This window comes from Oncorhynchus mykiss, chromosome 17, assembly GCF_057628025.1.
Source record: "Oncorhynchus mykiss isolate SJ-2025 chromosome 17, ASM5762802v1, whole genome shotgun sequence".
In the NCBI taxonomy this organism is placed as follows: domain Eukaryota; kingdom Metazoa; phylum Chordata; class Actinopteri; order Salmoniformes; family Salmonidae; genus Oncorhynchus; species Oncorhynchus mykiss.
The window spans coordinates 76,672,553-76,698,983 of record NC_143038.1 but is presented as its reverse complement, the minus strand read 5'-3'; the positions used below and the strand labels follow the sequence as shown (position 1 = coordinate 76,698,983).

The following is a 26,431-nucleotide window of genomic DNA, read 5'->3' as shown; positions in this document are numbered from 1 at the left end:
CTCCACTCCAGCCACTTTAATAATGGGAATTGATGGGAAATGATGTAAATATATCACTAGCCACTTTAAACAATCCTACCTTATATGATGTTACTTACCCTACATTATTCATCTCATATGCATACGTATATACTGTACTCTATATCATCGACTGTATCCTTATGTAATACATGTATCACTAGCCACTTTAAACTATGCCACTTTGTTTACATACTCATCTCATATGTACATACTGTACTCGATACCATCTACTGTATCTTGCCTATGCTCCTCTGTACCATCACTCATTCATATATCCTTATGTACATATTCTTTATCCCCTTACACTGTGTACAAGACAGTAGTTTTGGAATTGTTAGTTAGATTACTTGTTATTACTGCATTGTCGGAACTAGAAGCACAAGCATTTCGCTACACTCGCATTAACATCTGCTAACCATGTGTATGTGACAAATAAAATGTGATTTGATTTGATTTGATTTGAATTGGTAAGGTTAGCTGTGAAACTACCCAGCTAGTTAACTACCCCAGGTTACCGCTGTGAAACTACCCAGCTAGTTAACTACCCCAGGTTACCACTGTGAAACTACCCAGCTAGTTAACTACCCCAGGTTACCGTTGTGAAACTACCCAGCTAGTTAACTACCCCAGGTTACCACTGTGAAACTACCCAGCTAGTTAACTACCCCAGGTTACCGCTGTGAAACTACCCAGCTAGTTAACTACCCCAGGTTACCGCTGTGAAACTACCCAGCTAGTTAACTACCCCAGGTTACTGCTGTGAAACTACCCAGCTAGTTAACTACCCCAGGTTACCGCTGTGAAACTACCCAGCTAGTTAACTACCCCAGGTTACCGCTGTGAAACTACCCAGCTAGTTAACTACCCCAGGTTACCACTGTGAAACTACCCAGCTAGTTAACTACCCCAGGTTACCGCTGTGAAACTATCCAGCTAGTTAACTACACCAGGTTACCGCTGTGAAACTACCCAGCTAGTTAACTACACCAGGTTACCGCTGTGTGACGACGATGGGCTAGTTAACTACACCAGGTTACCGCTGTGTGACGACGATGGGCTAGTTAACTACACCAGGTTACCGCTGTGAAACTACCCAGCTAGTTAACTACACCAGGTTACCGCTAAGTGACGACGATGGGCTAGTTAACTACACCAGGTTACCGCTGTGAAACTATCCAGCTAGATAACTACACCAGGTTACCGCTGAGTGACGATGATGATGATGATGAGGGAACTAATGATGCCCTGTTCAAAACGGTTCCCAAACTTGTTGAGTACCAGTCTCTTTCCTCTCTGTCTACAGCCCGTAAGGCCCACAGGAATGGGATCAAGAAGCCCAGACCAGACCGATACGAGTCCATGAAAGGGGTATGTAATTGTAAGGTGTCCAATCAAAAATGCATATTTTGATCAATAGGTAAAATAATAGTTTAACTGTGTAGATAATCCTCTTAAGAAAACCAATGGTCCAAACCTCATGTCTCGTATCATAATCCATTCAAAACCTACTGGAGTTTTTATCCTTGTAGGATGGTCAACATTAGGGTGACTAATTCAATGGAGGCCAGAGAACAACATTGTCTGAAATCAGAAAAAGAGCATTGTGTCAGTTAGGCTGGGTGCTGTGTGAGAAGGCCAACTGACAGGCTTACCGTTGAGTTCTTCATCTTCTCAATTCCAGACGACGGTATAGAGATGGTTATCGTATTTTCATATTTTAGTGTACGCTGTTCATATTAATGACAACTCCTGTTCTTTGTCGAAGACTTCTCACAAAAACAAGTGTATCTCTGAAATGTCAACATACCACTGAGCGTACGCAAGTTTTTTAAAAACATTTTCAAAGCCTTTTACATTTAATGCAGCTTGTCATTCCAGTGTTAAACAAATCAACATATATTTGAGATTCTTCAAAGTAGCCACCCTTTGCCTTGTTGACAGCTATGCACACTCTTGGCATTCTCTCAACCAGCTTCACCTGGAATGATTTTAACAGTCTTGAAGGAGTTCCCACATTGGCTGCTTTTCCTTCAGTCTGCGGTCCAAGTCATCCAAAACCATCTCACTTTGGTTGAGGTCAGGTGATTGTGGAGGCCAGCTCATTTGATGCAGCACTCCCATCACTCTCCTTGGTCAAATTGCCCTTACAGAGCCTGGAGGTGTGTTTTGGATCATTTTCCTGTTGAACAACAACTTATTGTCCCACTAAGCGTAAACCAGATGGGATGGCGTATCTCTGCAGAATGCTGTGGAATCCATGCTGGTTAAGTGTGACTTGAAATCTAAATAAATCCCCTACATTGTCACCAGCAAAGCACCCCCACACCATCACACCTCAATGCTTCACAGTGGGAACCACACATGCGGAGATCATCCGTTCACCTACTCTGCGTCTCACAAAGACACGGCGGTTGGAACCAAAACTCTCAAATTTCTAGTCATCAGACCAAAGGACAGATTTCCACCAGTCTAAAGTCCAGCTCGTGTTTCTTGGCCAAAGCAAGTCTCTTCTTATTGGTGTCCTTTAGTAGTGGTTTCTTTGCAACAATTCAACCATGAAGGCCTGATTCACACAGTCTCCCCTGAACAGTTGATGTTTATGTGTCTGTTACTTGAACTCTGTGAAGCATTTATTTTGGGCTGCAGTTTCTGAGGCTGGTAACTCTAATGAACTTATCCTCTGCAGCAGAGGGAACTCTGGGTCTTCCTTTCCTGTGGCGGTCCTCATGAGAGACAGTTTCATCATAGCGTTTGATGGTTTTTTGCGACTGCACTTGAAGAAACTTTCAAAGTTCTTGACATTTTCCGCATTGACTGACCTTCATGTCTTAAAGTAATGATGGACTGTCGTTTCTCTTTGCTTATTTGAGCTGTTCTGGCCATAATATGGACTTGGTATTTTACCAAACAGGGCTATCTTCTGTATACCACCCCTACCATGTCACAATACAACTTATTGGCTCAAACGCATTAAGGAAATTCCACAAATTAACTTTTAACAAAGCACACCTGTTAATTGAAATGCATTCCACTGTGTAAAGCTGTTATCAAGACAAAGGCTGGCAACTTTGAACAATCTCATCTAAAATAAATAAACACTTTTTAGGTTACTACATAGTTCCATGTGTTATTTCATAGTTTTGATGTCTTCATTATTCTACAATGTAAAAATGTAAAGAACCCTGTAATGAGGAGGCGTGTCTTAACTTTTGACCTGCAGTGTCTATATATTTTTGTTCAGGGTATTTGTTATAAAGGCAACAAAGTGTTGGTCCCATGTTTCATGAGCTGAAATAAAAGATCCCAGAAATGTTCCTTACACACACACACACACACACAGCTTATTCCTCTCAAATTGCACGCAAATGTGTTTACATCCTTGTTCGTGATCATTTCAAGTGTCAAGTGTCCATCAGAGCTGTTGGCAGATAATGTTAATTTTCTCTACCATATAAGCATCGTTTTGGAGAATTTGGCAGTGCGTCCAACCGGCCTCACAACCCAGACCACATCATGCCAGCCCAGGAGCTCCACAACCACAGACCACATCATGCCAGCCCAGGAGCTCCACAACCACAGACCACATCATGCCAGCCCAGGAGCTCCACAACCCAGTCCACGTCATGCCAGCCCAGGGGCTCCACAACAGGCTTCTTCACCTGTGAAATGGTCTGAGACCAGCCACCTGGACAGCTGGTGAAGCTATGGGTTTACACAACTGAAGACTTTTTGCATAAAGAAACCGTCTCAGGGAAGCTCATCTGCGTGATCGTCGTCCTCACCGGGGTCTTAACCTGACTGCAGTTTGGCGTCGTAACAGATTTCAATAAGAAAAATGCTCACCTTCGATGGCCACTGGCACGCTGGAGAAGTGTGCTCTTCACGGATGAATGTCAACGTTGTGAACAGGGTGCCCCATGGTGGCGGTGGGGTTATTGGTATGGGCCGGTAAAAGCTACAGACAACTAACGCGATTGCATTTTATCGATGGCAATTTGAATGAACAGATCTTGAGGCCCGTTGTCGTGCCATTCATCCACCCACCATCACCTCATGTTTCAGCATGATAATGCACGACCCATGTCACAAGGATCTGTACACAATTCCTGGTAGCTGATAATGTCCCAGTTCTTCCATGGCCTGCATACTCACAAGACATGTCACCCATTGAGCATGTTTGGGATGCTCTGGATCGATGTGTACGACAGCGTGTTCCAGTTCCCGCCAATATCCAGCAACTTCACACAGCCATTGAAGAGGAGTGGGACAACATTCCAACAATCACCAGCCTGATCAACTCTATGTGAAGGAGATGTGTTGTGCTGCATGAGGCAAATGGTGTTCACATCAGATACTGACTGGTTTTCTGATCCACGTCTCTACCTTTATTGCTGTTGCTATCTGTGACCAACAGATACATATTCTGTATTCCCATTTATGTGAAATTCATAGATTAGGCCCTAATTAATTAATTTAAATTGACTGATTTCCTTATGAGGTGTAACTCAGTAAAATGTTTGAAGTTGTTGCATGTTATGTTTACATTTGGTTTGATTGGTCCGACTGTTTCAAACTTTAATTCATGTAGCCTATAAGAGACAATTGGTCCTGCCTCTGGTAGATAATTCATTTAGTTGGAGTCAAAAGACTTCTGGGAAATAGTTATGACTGTTTAGAATAAGGGGTTAGAATAAGGGGTCATTTTTTTAATGAATGGTTGAAATCTCCTGGTGGTATGGGTGAGATGTTTAGCAAAGGAGGTTGATCCTACTGCACGCTCTACCAATCCTACTGCACACTGTACCAATCCTACTGCACGCTGTACCAATCCTACTGCACGCTGTACCAATCCTACTGCACACTGTACCAATCCTACTGCACGCTGTACCAATCCTACTGCACGCTGTACCAATCCTACTGCACACTGTACCAATCCTACTGCACGCTGTACCAATCCTGCTGCACGCTGTACCAATCCTGCTGCACGCTGTACCAATCCTGCTGCACGCTGTACCAATCCTACTGCACGCTGTACCAATCCTACTGCACGCTCTACCAATCCTACTGCACGCTCTACCAATCCTGCTGCACGCTGTACCAATCCTACTGCACGCTGTACCAATCCTACTGCACGCTCTACCAATCCTACTGCACGCTCTACCAATCCTGCTGCACGCTCTACCAATCCTGCTGCACGCTCTACCAATCCTGCTGCACGCTGTACCAATCCTGCTGCACGCTCTACCAATCCTGCTGCACGCTCTACCAACCCTACTGCACGCTCTACCAATCCTACTGCACGCTGTACCAATCCTACTGCACGCTGTACCAATCCTACTGCACGCTGTACCAATCCTACTGCACGCTGTACCAATCCTACTGCACGCTCTACCAACCCTTACATCCTTCAGATGTATACATTTTATGGAACACACTTTCAGTATTGTTCACATATGAAAAGTGACATATTTCCGCAACTTACTGTCTGTGTCCTTGTTCTTCTCCAGGTCGACCCGAAGTTCATGAAGAACATGCGTTTCGCCAAGAAGCACAACAAGAAGGGACAGAAGACAGCCAACGCAGCAGCCAAGAGGATTGCAGTGGCAGCCGCTCCTTAGACGGCGTGGCAGATCACCGCATGTCCACGTTCCATTGACTTTGTTACCATCACAATAAAGCTTTGTTATTTTTATCGGGAACTTTTTCGTAGACTTTTTCAAAGCTGAAAGTTCTGAAAGGAGTGCTAACTGGCTAAAAGTTGTACCCAAAAATTACCTGCTTTATCACGCGCTGATAGGAGCACCAAGTCATTGCTCTCCGTCTCTGCTGTGTCCACTGAGCCATTGGGCTCATCTTGCAATCTCATTGGATAAAGGGGGGGTGTAGGGAAAAATGACGTGGCACATCTTTGAAGAAAACAGTTTCTCTGAAAATGGGGATTTTGTGGCTAATTTAGGGTAGACAGTAATTCTGCATGTAGGAGCTACGAATGGACACATCCTAAAGCACCAGGTTTACAAAATATTTTGTTAGTACCCAGAGCATGTCTTCAAAAATGACTTGTGGAATTAAGGTATGATCTTGTCACGTGGCCATCTTGTCCAATCCCAATGGGTGGTTTTTATCTTTGTACCAGCACACCAGATTCAACTCATCAATCCTTAAATTGAGTGTTGGGGCCAGGATTAACTAACACTAGTTTAGGGGTATGGATGGGTCTTCAAAACTAGTTTAGGGGTATGGATGGGTCCAACACTAGTTTAGGGGTATGGATGGGTCTTCCAACACTAGTTTAGGGGTATGGATGGGTCTTCCAACACTAGTTTAGGGGTATGGATGGGTCTTCCAACACTAGTTTAGGGGTATGGATGGGTCCAACACTAGTTTAGGGGTATGGATGGGTCCAACACTAGTTTAGGGGTATGGATGGGTCCAACACTAGTTTAGGGGTATGGATGGGTCCAACACTAGTTTAGGGGTATGGATGGGTCTTCAACACTAGTTTAGGGGTATGGATGGGTCTAACACTAGTTTAGGGGTATGGATGGGTCTGAGTTAATCTGACTGGGGAAGTAGATGGGCCAAAATCTCTCACCATCTCTTTAAGATCAATCAAATGTGTTTATAAAGCGCTTCTTACATCATCAGATGCCACAAAGTGCTGTACAGAAACAACCTAAAACAGCAAGCAATGCAGGTGTAGAAGCACGGTGGCTAGGAAAAACTCCCTAGAAAGGCAGGAACCTTGGAAGAACTGTGGTATCCCGAACCAGGCAATGTATAGCCCCACCCACTTTGCCAAAGCACAGCCCCCACACAACTAGAGGGATGACCACCAACTTACTACCCTGAGACAAGGCTGAGTATAGCCCACAAAGATCTCCAAGCCCGAGGGGGTGCAAAACCAGACCGGAAGATTATGTCTGTGACTCAACCCACTCAAGTGATGCACCCCTCCTAGGGACAGCATGGAAGAGCACGAGTAAGCCAGTGACTCGTCCCCCGTAACTGGGTTAGAGGCAGAGAATCCCAGTGGAGAGAGGGGAGCCAGCCAGGCAGAGACAGCAAGGGCGGTTCGTTGCTCCGTTGCCTTACCGTTTCACCTTCACACCCCATGGCCAGACAACACTCAATCATAGGACCAACTGAAGATATGAGTGGCGTTCGTTTTGTGCACCTGTCACGTGTGCTCCCGCTCCGACCTCTCGGTCACCAGGCTGCTGATTATTGATTAATAATAATTATTATTATTATGACACACCTGTCACCATCGTCACACGCATCAGCGCCTCATGACACACCTGTCACCATCGTCACACGCATCAGCGCCTCATGACACACCTGTCACCATCGTCACACGCATCATGACACACCTGTCACCATCGTCACACGCATCAGCGCCTCATGACACACCTGGACTCCCATCACCTACCTAATTACCTGCCCTGTTTATGTCACCCTCTTTGGTTCCTTCCCCAGGCACTATTGTTTCTGTTTCATGTCTGTGCTGTTCGTATTTCTTGTTTTGTATAATGTTTCATTTATTATTAAATTATTCACTCCCTGAACTTGCGCCCCAGCGTCCACACGCTACAGAATCACATAATTTATCACCTGAACATAAAGAGTGGAAGAAGCCATTTCTGTTAACTCATTTTTATAATGGTGATCTATTTCTCCATTTGTTTTTTTGGGAACCGATTGATGGCAAAGAAATACCCTCTTTATTTCAACTGATGGAAGTTGTATGTTACAGTTCATCTGCATCCAAATCATTGGCTCAAGGGATGTGAGATGTGGTTCAGTTCATCCAAATCATTGGCTCAAGGGTGCAGGGTGTTGTAGCATGTGGTGGCCAGCAGGATGTAGTGGCCAGCAGGGTGTAGTGGCCAGCAGGGTGTTGTAGCATGTGGTGGCCAGCAGGATGTAGTGGCCAGCAGGGTGTAGTGGCCAGCAGGGTGTCATGGCCAGCAGAGTGTAGTGGCCAGCAGGGTGTCGTGGCCAGCAGGGTGTAGTGGCCAGCAGGGTGTCATGGCCAGCAGAGTGTCGTGGCCAGCAGGGTGTCGTGGCCAGCAGGGTGTAGTGGCCAGCAGGGTGTCGTGGCCAGCAGGGTGTAGTGGCCAGCAGGATGTAGTTTCCAGCAGGGTGTTGTGGCCAGCAGGGTGTTGTGGCCAGCAGGGTGTAGTGGCCAGCAGGGTGTCGTGGCCAGCAGGGTGTTGTGGCCAGCAGGGTGTCATGGCCAGAAGGGTGTAGTGGCCAGCAGGGTGTAGTGGCCAGCAGGGTGTTGTAGCATGTAGTGGCCAGCAGGGTGCCGTGGCCAGCAGGGTGTTGTAGCATGTAGTGGCCAGCAGGGTGTAGTGGCCAGCAGGGTGTAGTGGCCAGCAGGGTGCTGTAGCATGTAGTGGCCAGCAGGGTGTCGTGGCCAGCAGGGTGTTGTAGCATGTAGTGGCCAGCAGGGTGTAGTGGCCAGCAGGGTGTAGTGGCCAGCAGGATGTCGTGGCATGTAGTGGCCAGTAGAGGGCAGGGTGTTGTAGCATGAAGTGACCAGTAGAGGGCAGCGTGTTGTAGCATGTAGTGACCAGTAGAGGGCAGGGTGTTGTAGCATGTAGTGACCAGTAGAGGGCAGGGTGTTGTAGCATGTAGTGGCCAGTAGAGGGTAGGGTGTTGTAGCATGTAGTGGCCAGTAGAGTGTTGTAGTATGTAGTGACCAGTAGAGAGAGGGCAGGGTGTTGTAGCATGTAGTGGCCAGTAGAGGGCAGGGTGTTGTAGCATGTAGTGGCCAGTAGATAGCAGGGTGTTGTAGCATGTAGTGGCCAGTAGACTGTTGTAGCATGTAGTGACCAGTAGAGGGCAGGGTGTTGTAGCATGTACTGGCTGGTAGAGGGCAGGGTGTTGTAGTATGCACTGGCTGGTAGAGGGCAGGGTGTTGTAGCATGTACTGGCTGGTAGAGGGCAGGGTGTTGTAGTATGTACTGGCTGGTAGAGGGCAGGGTGTTGTAGCATGTGCAGTATTAGGTAGTGACCAGTAGAGGGCAGGGTGTTGTAGAATGTACTGGCTGGTAGAGGGCAGGGTGTTGTAGCATGTAGTGGCTGGTACAGGGCAGGGTGTTGTAGCATGTAGTGACCAGTAGAGGGCAGGGTGTTGTAGCATGTGCAGTATTAGGTAGTAGAATCCATGCTGGTTAAGTGTGACTTGAAATCTAAATAAATCCCCTACATTGTCACCAGCAAAGCACCCCCACACCATCACACCTCAATGCTTCACAGTGGGAACCACACATGCAGAGATCATCCGTTCACCTACTCTGCGTCTCACAAAGACACGGCGGTTGGAACCAAAAATCTCAAATTTCTAGTCATCAGACCAAAGGACAGATTTCCACCAGTCTAAAGTCCATTGCTAGTGTTTCTTGGCCAAAGCAAGTCTCTTCTTATTGGTGTCCTTTAGTAGTGGTTTCTTTGCAACAATTCAACCATGAAGGCCTGATTCATACAGTCTCCCCTGAACAGTTGATGTTTATGTGTCTGTTACTTGAACTCTGAAGCATTTATTTTGGGCTGCAGTTTCTGAGGCTGGTAACTCTAATGAACTTATCCTCTGCAGCAGAGGGAACTCTGGGTCTTCCTTTCCGGTTTCATCATAGCGTTTGATGGTTTTTGCGACTGCACTTGAAGAAACTTTCAAAGTTCTTGACATTTTCCGCATTGACTGACCTTCATGTCTTAAAGTAATGATGGACTGTCGTTTCTCTTTGCTTATTTGAGCTGTTCTGGCCATAATATGGACTTGGTATTTTACCAAACAGGGCTATCTTCTGTATACCACCCCTACCATGTCACAATACAACTGATTGGCTCAAACGCATTAAGGAAATTCCACAAATTAACTTTTAACAAAGCACACCTGTTAATTGAAATGCATTCCACTGTGTAAAGCTGTTATCAAGACAAAGGCTGGCAACTTTGAACAATCTCATCTAAAATAAATAAACACTTTTTAGGTTACTACATAGTTCCATGTGTTATTTCATAGTTTTGATGTCTTCATTATTCTACAATGTAAAAATGTAAAGAACCCTGTAATGAGGAGGCGTGTCTTAACTTTTGACCTGCAGTGTCTATATATTTTTGTTCAGTGTATTTGTTATAAAGGCAACAAAGTGTTGGTCCCATGTTTCATGAGCTGAAATAAAAGATCCCAGAAATGTTCCTTACACACACACACACACACACAGCTTATTTCTCTCAAATTGCACGCAAATGTGTTTACATCCTTGTTCGTGATCATTTCAAGTGTCAAGTGTCCATCAGAGCTGTTGGCAGATAATGTTAATTTTCTCTACCATATAAGCATCGTTTTGGAGAATTTGGCAGTGCGTCCAACCGGCCTCACAACCCAGACCACATCATGCCAGCCCAGGAGCTCCACAACCACAGACCACATCATGCCAGCCCAGGAGCTCCACAACCCAGTCCACGTCATGCCAGCCCAGGGGCTCCACAACAGGCTTCTTCACCTGTGAAATGGTCTGAGACCAGCCACCTGGACAGCTGGTGAAGCTATGGGTTTACACAACTGAAGACTTTTTGCATAAAGAAACCGTCTCAGGGAAGCTCATCTGCGTGATCGTCGTCCTCACCGGGGTCTTAACCTGACTGCAGTTTGGCGTCGTAACAGATTTCAGTGGGAATAATGCTCACCTTCGATAGCCACTGGCACGCTGGAGAAGTGTACTCTTCACGGATGAATCCCGGTTTCAACCGTACCGGGCAGATGGCAGACAGCGTGTATGGTGTTGTGTGTGTGTGTTGCAGGTTGCTGATGTCAACGTTGTGAACAGGGTGCCCCATGGTGGCGGTGGGGTTATTGGTATGGGCCGGTAAAAGCTACAGACAACTAACGCGATTGCATTTTATCGATGGCAATTTGAATGAACAGATCTTGAGGCCCGTTGTCGTGCCATTCATCCACCCACCATCACCTCATGTTTCAGCATGATAATGCACGGCCCCATGTCACAAGGATCTGTACACAATTCCTGGTAGCTGATAATGTCCCAGTTCTTCCATGGCCTGCATACTCACCAGACATGTCACCCATTGAGCATGTTTGGGATGCTCTGGATCGATGTGTACGACAGCGTGTTCCAGTTCCCGCCAATATCCAGCAACTTCACACAGCCATTGAAGAGGAGTGGGACAACATTCCAACAATCACCAGCCTGATCAACTCTATGTGAAGGAGATGTGTTGTGCTGCATGAGGCAAATGGTGTTCACATCAGATACTGACTGGTTTTCTGATCCACGTCTCTACCTTTATTGCTGTTGCCATCTGTGACCAACAGATACATATTCTGTATTCCCATTTATGTGAAATTCATAGATTAGGCCCTAATGAATTAATTTAAATTGACTGATTTCCTTATGAGGTGTAACTCAGTAAAATGTTTGAAGTTGTTGCATGTTATGTTTACATTTGGTTTGATTGGTCAGACTGTTTCAAACTTTAATTCATGTAGCCTATAAGAGACAATTGGTCCTGCCTCTGGTAGATAATTCATTTAGTTGGAGTCAAAAGACTTCTGTGAAATAGTTATGACTGTTTAGAATAAGGGGTCATTTTTTTAATGAATGGTTGAAAACTGCTGGTGGTATGGCTGAGATGTTTAGCGAAGGAGGTTGATCCTACTGCACGCTGTACCAATCCTACTGCACGCTGTACCAATCCTACTGCACGCTGTACCAATCCTACTGCACGCTGTACCAATCCTGCTGCACGCTGTACCAATCCTGCTGCACGCTGTACCAATCCTGCTGCACGCTGTACCAATCCTGCTGCACGCTGTACCAATCCTGCTGCACGCTGTACCAATCCTGCTGCACGCTCTACCAATCCTGCTGCACGCTCTACCAATCCTGCTGCACGCTCTACCAATCCTACTGCACGCTGTACCAATCCTACTGCACTCTGTACCAATCCTACTGCACGCTGTACCAATCCTACTGCACGCTCTACCAATCCTACTGCACGCTGTACCAATCCTACTGCACGCTCTACCAATCCTACTGCACGCTCTACCAATCCTACTGCACGCTCTACCAATCCTACTGCACGCTGTACCAATCCTACTGCACGCTCTACCAACCCTTACATCCTTCAGATGTATACATTTTATGGAACACCCTTTCAGTATTGTTCACATATGAAAAGTGACATATTTCCGCAACTTACTGTCTGTGTCGTTGTTCTTCTCCAGGTCGACCCGAAGTTCATGAAGAACATGCGTTTCGCCAAGAAGCACAACAAGAAGGGACAGAAGACAGCCAACGCAGCAGCCAAGAGGATTGCAGTGGCAGCCTCTCCTTAGACGGCGTGGCAGATCACCGCATGTCCACGTTCCATTGACTTTGTTACCATCACAATAAAGCTTTGTTATTTTTATCGGGAACTTTTTCGTAGACTTTTTCAAAGCTGAAAGTTCTGAAAGTAATGCTCACTGGCTAAAAGTTGTACCCGAAAATTACCTGCTTTATCACGCGCTGATAGGAGCACCAAGTCATTGCTTGCTCTCCGTCTCTGCTGTGTCCACTGAGCCATTGGGCTCATCTTGCAATCTCATTGGATAAAGGGGGGTGTAGGGAAAAATGACGTGGCACAGCTTTGAAGAAAACAGTTTTTTTGAAACTGGGGATTTTGTGGCTAATTTAGGGTAGACAGTAATTCTGCATGTAGGAGCTACGAATGGACACATCCTGAAGCACCAGGTTTAAAAAATATTTTGTCAGTACCCGGAGCATGTCTTTAAAAATGACTTGTGGAATTAAGGTATGATCATGTCACGTGGCCATCTTGTCCAATCCCAATGGGTGGTTTTTATCTTTGTACCAGCACACCGGATTCAACTCATCAATCCTTAAATTGAGTGTTGGGGCCAGGATTAACTAACACTAGTTTAGGGGTATGGATGGGTCCAACACTAGTTTAGGGGTATGGATGGGTCCAACACTAGTTTAGGGGTATGGATGGGTCAAACACTAGTTTAGGGGTATGGATGGGTCTTCAACACTAGTTTAGGGGTATGGATGGGTCTAACACTAGTTTAGGGGTATGGATGGGTCTAACACTAGTTTAGGGGTATGGATGGGTCTAACACTAGTTTAGGGGTATGGATGGGTCTGAGTTAATCTGACTGGGGAAGTAGATGGGCCAAAATCTCTCACCATCTCTTTAAGATCAATCAAATGTATTTATAAAGCGCTTATTACATCATCAGATGCCACAAAGTGCTGTACAGAAACAACCTAAAACAGCAAGCAATGCAGGTGTAGAAGCACGGTGGCTAGGAAAAACTCCCTAGAAAGGCAGGAACCTTGGAAGAACTGTGGTATCCCGAACCAGGCAATGTATAGCCCCACCCACTTTGCCAAAGCACAGCCCCCACACAACTAGAGGGATGACCACCAACTTACTACCCTGAGACAAGGCTGAGTATAGCCCACAAAGATCTCCAAGCCCGAGGGGGTGCAAAACCAGACCGGAAGATTATGTCTGTGACTCAACCCACTCAAGTGATGCACCCCTCCTAGGGACAGCATGGAAGAGCACGAGTAAGCCAGTGACTCGTCCCCCGTAACTGGGTTAGAGGCAGAGAATCCCAGTGGAGAGAGGGGAGCCAGCCAGGCAGAGACAGCAAGGGCGGTTCGTTGCTCCGTTGCCTTACCGTTTCACCTTCACACCCCATGGCCAGACAACACTCAATCATAGGACCAACTGAAGATATGAGTGGCGTTCGTTTTGTGCACCTGTCACGTGTGCTCCCGCTCCGACCTCTCGGTCACCAGGCTGCTGATTATTGATTAATAATAATTATTATTATTATGACACACCTGTCACCATCGTCACACGCATCAGCGCCTCATGACACACCTGTCACCATCGTCACACGCATCAGCGCCTCATGACACACCTGTCACCATCGTCACACGCATCATGACACACCTGTCACCATCGTCACACGCATCAGCGCCTCATGACACACCTGGACTCCCATCACCTACCTAATTACCTGCCCTGTTTATGTCACCCTCTTTGGTTCCTTCCCCAGGCACTATTGTTTCTGTTTCATGTCTGTGCTGTTCGTATTTCTTGTTTTGTATAATGTTTCATTTATTATTAAATTATTCACTCCCTGAACTTGCGCCCCAGCGTCCACACGCTACAGAATCACATAATTTATCACCTGAACATAAAGAGTGGAAGAAGCCATTTCTGTTAACTCATTTTTATAATGGTGATCTATTTCTCCATTTGTTTTTTTGGGAACCGATTGATGGCAAAGAAATACCCTCTTCATTTCAACTGATGGAAGTTGTATGTTACAGTTCATTTGCATCCAAATCATTGGCTCAAGGGATGTGAGACGCGGTTCAGTTCATCCAAACCATTGGCTCAAGGGATGTGAGACGCGGTTCAGTTCATCCAAATCCTTGGCTCAAGGGATGTGAGACGCGGTTCAGTTCATCCAAAACATTGGCTCAAGGGATGTGAGACGCGATTCAGTTCATCCAAAACATTGGCTTAAGGGATGTGAGATGTGGTTCAGTTCATCCAAATCATTGGCTCAAGGGATGTGAGATGTGGTTCAGTTCATCCAAATCATTGGCTCAAGGGATGTGAGATGTGGTTCAGTTCATCCAAATCATTGGCTCAAGGGATGTGAGACGCGGTTCAGTTCATCCAAAACATTGGCTCAAGGGATGTGAGATGTGGTTCAGTTCATCCAAATCATTGGCTCAAGGGATGTGAGATGTGGTTCAGTTCATCCAAAACATTGGCTCAAGGGATGTGAGACGCGGTTCAGTTCATCCAAATCATTGGCTCAAGGGATGTGAGATGCGGTTCAGTTGAAGTTGGAAGTTAACATACACTTAGGTTGGAGTCATTAAAACTCGTTTTTCAACCACTCCACAAATTTCTTATTAACAATCTATAGTTTTGGCAAGTCGGTTAGGACATATACTTTGTGCATGACACAATCAATTTTCCCAACAATTGTTCACAGTGTCACGCCCTGACCTGAGATATCTCTGTTTTCTTTATATTTCGGTTAGGTCAGGGTGTGACTAGGGTGGGTACGCTAGTTTTGGCTTTGTCTAGAGTTTTTGTATTATCTAGGGTTTTTTGTATATCTGGGCTTTGTAGGTCTAGGGTTTTTGTATATCTAGGGCTTTGTAGGTCTAGGTTTTTTTGTATGGTTTTTGTATGGTTCCCAATCAGAGGCAGCTGTTTATCGTTGTCTCTGATTGGGGATCATATTTAGGTTGCCATTTCCCTTTGGTGTTTTGTGGGATCTTGTCTATGTGGAGTTGCCTGTCAGCACTCGTTTGTATAGCTTCACGTTTCATTTTGTTAGTTTGTTCAGTGTTCATTCTTTAAATAAATAAGAATGTACGCATACCACGCTGTGCCTTGGTCCAATCCTTATAACGAACGTGACAGACAGACAGATTGTTTCACTTATAATTCACTGTATCACAATTCCAATAGGTCAGAAGTTTACATACACTATATTGACCTCCACAATTCTGGTTCATCCTTGGGAACAATTTCCAAACGCCTGAAGGTACTACATTCATCTGTACAAACAATAGTACGCAAGTATAAACACCATGGGACCACGCAGCCATCATACTGCTCAGGAAGGAGACGCGTACAAAAGTATCTATATCCACAGTAAAACGAGTCCTGTATCGAAATAACCTGAAAGGCAGCTCAGCAAGGAAGAAGCCACTACTCCAAAACCGCCATAAAAAGCCAGACTACGTTTTGCAACTGCACATGGGGACAAAAATAGTATTTTTGGAGAAATGTCCTCTGGTCTGATGAAACAAAAATATAACTATTTGGCCATGATGACCATCGTTATGTTTGGAGGAAAAAGGAGGAGGATTGCAAGCCGGAGAACACCATCCCAACCGTGAAGCACGGGGGTGGCAGCATCATGTTGTGGGGGTGCTTTGCTGCAGGAGAGACTGGTGCACTTCACAAAATGGATGGTTTCATGAGGATGGAAAATAATGTGGATGTATTGAAGCAAAATATGGGTCTTCCAAATGGACAATGACCCCAAGCATACTTCCGAAGTTGTGGCAAAATGGCTTAAGGACAACAAAGTCAAGGTATTGGAATGGCCATCACAAGCCCTGACCTCTATTCCATAGAAAATTTGTGGGCAGAGCTGAAAATGCGTGTGCGAGCAAGGAGGCCTACAAACCTGACTCAGTTACACCAGCTCTGTCTGGAGGAAATGGCCAAAATTCACACAACTTGTTGTGGGAAGCTTGTGGAAGGCTACCCGAAACGTTTGACCCAAGTTCAACAATTTATAGGCAATGCTACCAAATACTAATTGAGTGTGTGTAAACTTCTGACCCACTGGGAATGTGATGAAATAAATAATTGTCTCTACTATTTTAGTGGCCAGCAGGGTGTAGTGGCCAGCAGAGTGTAGTGGCCAGTAGGGTGTAGTGGCCAGCAGGGTGTTGTAGCATGTGGTGGCCAGCAGGGTGTTGTAGCATGTGGTGGCCAGCAGGATGTAGTGGCCAGCAGGGTGTAGTGGCCAGCAGGGTGTCATGGCCAGCAGGATGTAGTGGCCAGCAGGGTGTAGTGGCCAGCAGGGTGTCATGGCCAGCAGGGTGTAGTGGCCAGCAGGGTGTAGTGGCCAGCAGGGTGTCATGGCCAGCAGGGTGTAGTGGCCAGCAGGGTGTAGTGGCTAGCAGGGTGTTGTAGCATGTGGTGGCCAGCAGGATGTAGTGGCCAGCAGAGTGTAGTGGCCAGCAGGGTGTAGTGGCCAGCAGGGTGTAGTGGCCAGCAGGGTGTTGTGGCCAGCAGGGTGTAGTGGCCAGCAGGGTGTTGTAGCATGTGGTGGCCAGCAGGATTTAGTGGCCAGCAGGGTGTAGTGGCCAGCAGGGTGTAGTGGCCAGCAGGGTGTTGTAGCATGTAGTGGCCAGCAGGGTGTAATGGCCAGCAGGATGTAGTGGCCAGCAGGGTATAGTGGCCAGCAGGATGTAGAGGCCAGCAGGGTTTAGTGGCCAGCAGGATGTAGTGGCCAGCAGGGTGTCGTGGCCAGCAGGGTGTAGTGGCCAGCAGGGTGTAGTGGCCAGCAGGATGTAGTGGCCAGCAGGGTGTTGTGGCCAGCAGGGTGTAGTGGCCAGCAGGGTGTAGTGGCCAGCAGGGTGTTGTAGCATGTGGTGGCCAGCAGGATGTAGTGGCCAGCAGGGTGTAGTGGCCAGCAGGGTGTTGTAGCATGTGGTGGCCAGCAGGATGTAGTGGCCAGCAGGGTGTAGTGGCCAGCAGGGTGTCATGGCCAGCAGAGTGTAGTGGCCAGCAGGGTGTCATGGCCAGCAGAGTGTAGTGGCCAGCAGGATGTAGTGGCCAGCAGGGTGTCGTGGCCAGCAGGGTGTCGTGGCAAGCAGGGTGTAGTGGCCAGCAGGATGTAGTGGCCAGCAGGGTGTCGTGGCCAGCAGGGTGTAGTGGCCAGCAGGGTGTCGTGGCCAGCAGGGTGTAGTTTCCAGCAGGGTTTTGTGGCCAGCAGGGTGTTGTGGACAGCAGGGTGTAGTGGCCAGCAGGGTGTCGTGGTCAGCAGGGTGTAGTGGCCAGCAGGGTGTCGTGGCCAGCAGGGTGTTGTGGCCAGCAGGGTTTCATGGCCAGAAGGGTGTAGTGGCCAGCAGGGTGTAGTGGCCAGCAGGGTGTTGTAGCATGTAGTGGCCAGCAGGGTGTAGTGGCCAGCAGGGTGTAGTGGCCAGCAGGATGTTGTGGCCAGCAGGGTGTTGTAGCATGTAGTGGCCAGTAGAGGGCAGGGTGTTGTAGCATGAAGTGACCAGTAGAGGGCAGCGTGTTGTAGCATGTAGTGACCAGTAGAGGGCAGGGTGTTGTAGCATGTAGTGGCCAGTAGAGGGTAGGGTGTTGTAGCATGTAGTGGCCAGTAGACTGTTGTAGCATGTAGTGACCAGTAGAGGGCAGGGTGTTGTAGCATGTACTGGCTGGTAGAGGGCAGGGTGTTGTAGTATGTACTGGCTGGTAGAGGGCAGGGTGTTGTAGCATGTGCAGTATTAGGTAGTGACCAGTAGAGGGCAGGGTGTTGTAGAATGTACTGGCTGGTAGAGGACAGGGTGTTGTAGCATGTAGTGGCTGGTACAGGGCAGGGTGTTGTAGCATGTATTGACCAGTAGAGGGCAGGGTGTTGTAGCATGTGCAGTATTAGGTAGTGGCCAGCTGGATGAGCTGTTGCTCTTTAGTGTAGAGGAGGAGGTGGAGTTGCAGGGATAGAGTTGATGCTGCATGGGGGCACCTCTCAGAATACCAATGGGCTCTCTCTTTCTCTCTCTTTCTCTCTTTCTCTCTCTCCAAAGGGCTTTATTGGCATGGGAATCATATGTTTACATTGCCAAAGCAAGTGAAGTAGATCATAAACAAAAGTGAAATAAACAGTTATCAGTCAATATTACACTCACACAAGTTTCATAAGAATAATGACATTTCAAATGTCATATTATGTCTGTACACAGGGTCGTAACGATGTGCAAATAGTTGAAGTACTAAAAGGAAAATTAACATAAATATGGGTAACATTTATAATGGTGTTTGTTCTTCACTGGTTGCCCTTTTCTTGTGGCAACAGATCACACATCTTGCTGCTGTGATGTCACACTGTGGAATTTCACCCAGTAGATATGGGAGTTTATCAACATTGGGTTTGTTTTTGAATTCTTTGTGGATCTGTGTAATCTGAGGGAAAAATGTGTCTCAAATATGGTCATAAATTTGTTAGGAGGTAAGGAAGTGCAGCTCAGTTTCCACTTAATTTTGTGGGCTGTGTGCACATAGCCTGTCTTCCCTGGAGAGTCCGGTCTGCCTACGGCAGCCTTTCTCAATAGCAAGGCTATGCTCACTGAGTCTGTACATAGTCAAAGTGTAAACGTTTAACTTTAATCCGTCCCCTCGCCCCGACCGGGCTCGAATCAGGGACCCTCTGCACACATAGACAACAGTCACCCTCGAAGCATCGTTACCCATCGCTCCACAAAAGCCGCGGCCCTTGCAGAGCAAGGGGAACCACTACTTCAGGTCTCAGAGCAAGTGACGTCACCGATTGAACAGCTATTAGCCGCTAACTAACTAGCCGTTTCACATTGGTTACAAAATCTTTCCTTAATTTTGGGTCACAGTGGTCAGATGATTTATTTATTTTTTAATTATTTCCAATGTGTCAAGTAATTATCTTTTTGTTTTCTCATGATTTGGTTGAGTCTAATTGTGCTGCTGTCCTGGGGCATTATTTGGTGTTTTACGTTGTACACAGAGCATGTTTTTGCAGAATTCTGCATGCAGAGTGTCAATTTGGTGTTTGTCCCATTTTGTGAATTTTTGGTTGGTGAGCGGATCCCAGACCTCACAACCATAAAGGACAATGGGTTCTATGACTGATTTTCCTACTTTTGATGTAAAATGTTATGTTCCTTTTCATGGATTTTTTTTTGAGCCCTATGGGCCCTGGACGCAGAATAAATTACTTCTTGCACATATATCCGATGGTTTTGAAAATAAAATACCTCCTCCCAAAAAATGTTTTGTGTGCATCTGGAAAGTATTCAGACCCCATTTTGTTACAGCCTCATTCTAAAATGGATTAAACCATTTTTTCCCTCATCAATCTACACACAATACCCCCATAATGACATCACAATACCCCATAATGACATCACAATACCCCATAATGACAAAGTAAAAACAGGCTCGAAAACATCACATTTACATAAGTATTCAGACACTTTACTCAGTACTTTGTTGAAGGACCTTTGGCAGCGATTACAGCCTCGAGTCTTCTTGGGTATGACGCTACAATGTTGGCACACCTGTATTCGGGGAGTTGGTACTCAAGCCCACTACTGTTGTGTCGTTTGCAAACTTGATGATTGAGTTGGAGGCATGAATGGCCATGCAGTCATGGGTGAACAGGGACTACAGGAGGGGGCTGAGCACGCACCCTTGTGGGGCCCCAGTGTTGAGGATCAGCGAAGTGGAGGTGTTGTTTCCTACCTTCACCACCTGGGGGCGGCCCGTCAGAAAGTTCAGGACCCAATTGCACAAGGGCGGGGTTCAGACCCAGGGCCTCAAGCTTGATGATGAGCTTGGAGGGTACTATGGTGTTGATTTCTGAGCTGCAGTCAATGAACAGCATTCTTACATACAGTTGTAGTCGGAAGTTTACATGCAATTGACTCAAATCATGTCAATTAGCCTATCAGAAGCTTCTAAAGCCATGACATAGTTTTCTGGAATTTTCCAAATTGTTTAAAGGCACAGTCAACTTAGTGTATGTAAACTTCTGACCCACTGGAATTGTGATAGAGTGAATTATAATTGAAATAATCTGTATGTAAACAATTGTTGGGAAAATGACTTGTGTCATGCACAAAGTAGATGTCCTAACCAACATGCCAAAACTATAGTTTGTTAACAATACATTTGTGGAGTTGTTGAAAAAATGAGTTTTAAGGACTCCAACCTTAGTGTATCTAAACTTCCGACTTCAACTGTATGTATTCCTCTTGTCCAGATGGGATGGGGCAGTGTGATGGCGATCGCATTGTCTGTGGACCTGTTGGTGCAGTATGCAAACAGAAGGGGGTCTAGAGTGGCAGGTAAGGTGGAGGTGATATGATCCTTGACTAGCCTCTCAAATAATTTCATGATGACTGAAGTGAGTGCTACGGGGCGAAGTGAGTGCTACGGGGCGTCACTTAGTTCAGTTACAGTGCCTTGCGAAACTATTCGGCCCCCTTGAACTTTGCGACCTTTTGCCACATTTCAGGCTTCAAACATAAAGATATAAAACTGTATTTTTTTTTGAAGAATCAACAACAAGTGGGACACAATCATGAAGTGGAACAACATTTATTGGATATTTCAAACTTTTTTAACAAATCAAAAACTGAAAAATTGGGCGTGCAAAATTATTCAGCCCCTTTACTTTCAGTGCAGCAAACTCTCTCCAGAAGTTCAGTGAGGATCTCTGAATGATCCAATGTTGACCTAAATGACTAATGATGATAAATACAATCCACCTGTGTGTAATCAAGTCTCCGTATAAATGCACCTGCACTGTGATAGTCTCAGAGGTCCGTTAAAAGCGCAGAGAGCATCATGAAGAACAAGGAACACACCAGGCAGGTCCGAGATACTGTTGTGAAGAAGTTTAAAGCCGGATTTGGATACAAAAAGATTTCCCAAGCTTTAAACATCCCAAGGAGCACTGTGCAAGCGATAATATTGAAATGGAAGGAGTATCAGACCACTGCAAATCTACCAAGACCTGGCCGTCCCTCTAAACTTTCAGCTCATACAAGGAGAAGACTGATCAGAGATGCAGCCAAGAGGCCCATGATCACTCTGGATGAACTGCAGAGATCTACAGCTGAGGTGGGAGACTCTGTCCATAGGACAACAATCAGACGTATATTGCTAAGAAGAAAGCCATTTCTTAAAGATATCCATAAAAAGTGTCGGTTAAAGTTTGCCACAAGCCACCTGGGAGACACACCAAACATGTGGAAGAAGGTGCTCTGGTCAGATGAAACCAAAACTGAACTTTTTGGCAACAATGTAAAAGTTATGTTTGGCGTAAAAGCAACACAGCTCATCACCTTGATCCCCTATCCCCACTGTCAAACATGGTGGTGGCAGCATCATGGTTTGGGCCTGCTTTTCTTCAGCAGGGACAGGGAAGATGGTTAAAATTGATGGGAAGATGGATGGAGCCAAATACAAATACCATTCTGGAAGAAAGCCTGATGGAGTCTGCAAAAGACCTGAGACTGGGACAGAGATTTGTCTTCCAACAAGACAATGATCCAAAACATAAAGCAGAATCTACAATGGAATGGTTCAAAAATAAATATATCCAGGTGTTAGAATGGCCAAGTCAAAGTCCAGACCTGAATCCAATCGAGAATCTGTGGAAAGAACTGAAAACTGCTGTTCACAAATGCTCTCCATCCAACCTCACTGAGCTTGAGCTGTTTTGCAAGGAGGAATGGGAAAAAAATTCAGTCTCTCGGTGTGCAAAACTGATAGAGACATACCCCAAGCGACTTACAGCTGTAATCGCAGCAAAAGGTGGCGCTACAAAGTATTAACTTAAGGGGGCTGAATAATTTTGCAAGGCCAATTTTTCAGTTTTTGATTTGTTAAAAAAATTTGAAATATCCAATAAATGTCGTTCCACTTCATGATTGTGTCCCACTTGTTGTTGATTCTTCACAAAAAAATACAGTTTTATATCTTTATGTTTGAAGCCTGAAATGTGGCAAAAGGTCGCAAAGTTCTAGGGGGCCGAATACTTTCGCAAGGCACTGTATATAGGATGGTGTGTATAGACAATATAGACAGTAGTTATATAGGATGGTGTGTATAGACAGTAGTTATATGGGATGGTGTGTATGGACAGTAGTTATATGAGATGGTGTGTAAAGACAGTAGTTATAGAGGATGGTGTGTATAGACAGTAGTTATATAGGATAATATATATAGACAGTAGTTATATAGGATGGTATGTATAGACAGTAGTTATACAGGATGGTGTGTATAGACAGTAGTTATATAGGATGGTGTGTATAGACAGTATAGACAGTATTTTTATAGGATGGTGTGTATAGACAGTAGTTATATAGGATAATATATATAGACAGTAGTTATATAGGATGGTGTGTATAGACAGTAGTTATAAAGGATAATATATATAGACAGTAGTTATATAGGATGGTGTGTATAGACAGTAGTTGTATAGGATGGTGTGTATAGACAGTAGTTATATAGGATGGTGTGTATAGACAGTAGTTATATAGGATGGTGTGTATAGACAGTAGTTATATAGGATGGTGTGTATAGACAGTAGTTATATAGGATGGTGTGTATAGACAGTAGTTATACAGGATGGTGTGTATAGACAGTAGTTATATAGGATGGTGTGTATAGACAGTAGTTATATAGGATGGTGTGTATAGACAGTAGTTATACAGGATGGTGTGTATAGACAGTAGTTATATAGGATGGTGTGTATAGACAGTAGTTATACAGGATGGTGTGTATAGACAGTAGTTATATAGGATGGTGTGTATAGACAGTATAGACAGTAGTTATATAGGATGGTGTGTATAGACAGTATAGACAGTAGTTATATAGGATGGTGTGTATAGACAGTAGTTATATAGGATGGTGTGTATAGACAGTATAGACAGTAGATATATAGGATGGTGTGTATAGACAGTATAGACTGTAGTTATATAGGATGGTGTGTATAGACAGTAGTTATATAGGATAATATATATAGACAGTACTTATATAGGATGGTATGTATAGACAGTAGTTATACAGGATGGTGTGTATAGACAGTAGTTATATAGGATGGTGTGTATAGACAGTATAGACAGTATTTTTATAGGATGGTGTGTATAGACAGTAGTTATATAGGATGGTGTGTATAGACAGTAGTTATATAGGATGGTGTGTATAGACAGTAGTTATATAGGATGGTGTGTATAGACAGTAGTTATACAGGATGGTGTGTATAGACAGTAGTTATATAGGATGGTGTGTATAGACAGTAGTTATATAGGATGGTGTGTATAGACAGTAGTTATATAGGATGGTGTGTATAGACAGTAGTTATATAGGATGGTGTGTATAGACAGTAGTTATATAGGATGGTGTGTATAGACAGTAGTTATACAGGATGGTGTGTATAGACAGTAGTTATATAGGATGGTGTGTATAGACAGTAGTTATACAGGATGGTGTGTATAGACAGTAGTTATACAGGATGGTGTGTATAGACAGTAGTTATATAGGATGGTGTGTATAGACAGTAGTTATATAGGATGGTGTGTATAGACAGTAGTTATATAGGATGGTGTGTATAGACAGTATAGACAGTAGTTATATAGGATGGTGTGTATAGACAGTATAGACAGTAGTTATATAGGATGGTGTGTATAGACAGTATAGACAGTAGTTATATAGGATGGTGTGTATAGACAGTATAGACAGTAGTTATATAGGATGGTGTGTATAGACAGTAGTTATATAGGAAGGTGTGTATAGACAGTAGTTATATAGGATGGTGTGTATAGACAGTAGTTATATAGGATGGTATGTATAGACAGTAGTTATATAGGATGGTGTGTATAGACAGTATAGACAGTAGTTATATAGGATGGTGTGTATAGACAGTAGTTATATAGGATGGTGTGTATAGACAGTAGTTATGTAGGATGGTGTGTATAGACAGTAGTTATATAGGATGGTGTGTATAGACAGTAGTTATATAGGATGGTGTGTATAGACAGTATAGACAGTAGTTATATAGGATGGTGTGTATAGACAGTATAGACAGTAGTTATATAGGATGGTGTGTATAGACAGTATAGACAGTAGTTGTATAGGATGGTGTGTATAGACAGTAGTTAAATAGGATGGTGTGTATAGACAGTAGTTATATAGGATGGTGTGTATAGACAGTATAGACAGTAGTTATATAGGATGGTGTGTATAGACAGTATAGACAGTAGTTATATAGGATGGTGTGTATAGACAGTATAGACAGTAGTTGTATAGGATGGTGTGTATAGACAGTAGTTATATAGGAAGGTGTGTATAGACAGTAGTTATATAGGATGGTGTGTATAGACAGTAGTTATATAGGATGGTGTGTATAGACAGTATAGACAGTAGTTATATAGGATGGTGTGTATAGACAGTAGTTATATAGGATGGTGTGTATAGACAGTAGTTATATAGGATGGTGTGTATAGACAGTATAGACAGTAGTTATATAGGATGGTGTGTATAGACAGTATAGACAGTAGTTATATAGGATGGTGTGTATAGACAGTAGTTATATAGGATGGTGTGTATAGACAGTAGTTATATAGGATGGTGTGTATAGACAGTAGTTATATAGGATGGTGTGTATAGACAGTAGTTATACAGGATGGTGTGTATAGACAGTAGTTATATAGGATGGTGTGTATAGACAGTAGTTATATAGGATGGTGTGTATAGACAGTAGTTATACAGGATGGTGTGTATAGACAGTAGTTATATAGGATGGTGTGTATAGACAGTAGTTATACAGGATGGTGTGTATAGACAGTAGTTATATAGGATGGTGTGTATAGACAGTATAGACAGTAGTTATATAGGATGGTGTGTATAGACAGTATAGACAGTAGTTATATAGGATGGTGTGTATAGACAGTAGTTATATAGGATGGTGTGTATAGACAGTATAGACAGTAGATATATAGGATGGTGTGTATAGACAGTATAGACTGTAGTTATATAGGATGGTGTGTATAGACAGTAGTTATATAGGATAATATATATAGACAGTAGTTATATAGGATGGTATGTATAGACAGTAGTTATACAGGATGGTGTGTATAGACAGTAGTTATATAGGATGGTGTGTATAGACAGTATAGACAGTATTTTTATAGGATGGTGTGTATAGACAGTAGTTATATAGGATGGTGTGTATAGACAGTAGTTATATAGGATGGTGTGTATAGACAGTAGTTATATAGGATGGTGTGTATAGACAGTAGTTATACAGGATGGTGTGTATAGACAGTAGTTATATAGGATGGTGTGTATAGACAGTAGTTATATAGGATGGTGTGTATAGACAGTAGTTATATAGGATGGTGTGTATAGACAGTAGTTATATAGGATGGTGTGTATAGACAGTAGTTATATAGGATGGTGTGTATAGACAGTAGTTATACAGGATGGTGTGTATAGACAGTAGTTATATAGGATGGTGTGTATAGACAGTAGTTATACAGGATGGTGTGTATAGACAGTAGTTATACAGGATGGTGTGTATAGACAGTAGTTATATAGGATGGTGTGTATAGACAGTAGTTATATAGGATGGTGTGTATAGACAGTAGTTATATAGGATGGTGTGTATAGACAGTATAGACAGTAGTTATATAGGATGGTGTGTATAGACAGTATAGACAGTAGTTATATAGGATGGTGTGTATAGACAGTATAGACAGTAGTTATATAGGATGGTGTGTATAGACAGTATAGACAGTAGTTATATAGGATGGTGTGTATAGACAGTAGTTATATAGGAAGGTGTGTATAGACAGTAGTTATATAGGATGGTGTGTATAGACAGTAGTTATATAGGATGGTATGTATAGACAGTAGTTATATAGGATGGTGTGTATAGACAGTATAGACAGTAGTTATATAGGATGGTGTGTATAGACAGTAGTTATATAGGATGGTGTGTATAGACAGTAGTTATGTAGGATGGTGTGTATAGACAGTAGTT

General features: G+C 44.3%; 1 protein-coding gene and 1 long non-coding RNA gene across 3 annotated transcripts in view; one reads left to right on the top strand and one right to left on the bottom strand.

Annotated features, from left to right (window-relative positions):
• Positions 1–5,720, top strand: part of LOC110494834 (large ribosomal subunit protein eL29) — a 103,231-nt gene extending 97,511 nt beyond the window's left edge. For both annotated transcript variants that reach the window (XM_090206511.1, XM_036948356.2), the window contains 2 exons: positions 1,325–1,389; positions 5,529–5,720. In XM_090206511.1, the coding sequence (XP_090062637.1) occupies positions 1,325–1,389; positions 5,529–5,639 (176 nt within the window). In that variant the 3' untranslated portion in view covers positions 5,640–5,720. The remainder of the gene's footprint in view (positions 1–1,324; positions 1,390–5,528) is intronic.
• The window catches only part of LOC149976510 (uncharacterized), a 989,396-nt gene that overhangs the window by 23,711 nt on the left and 939,254 nt on the right, over positions 1–26,431 (bottom strand). The window lies entirely within an intron of this gene.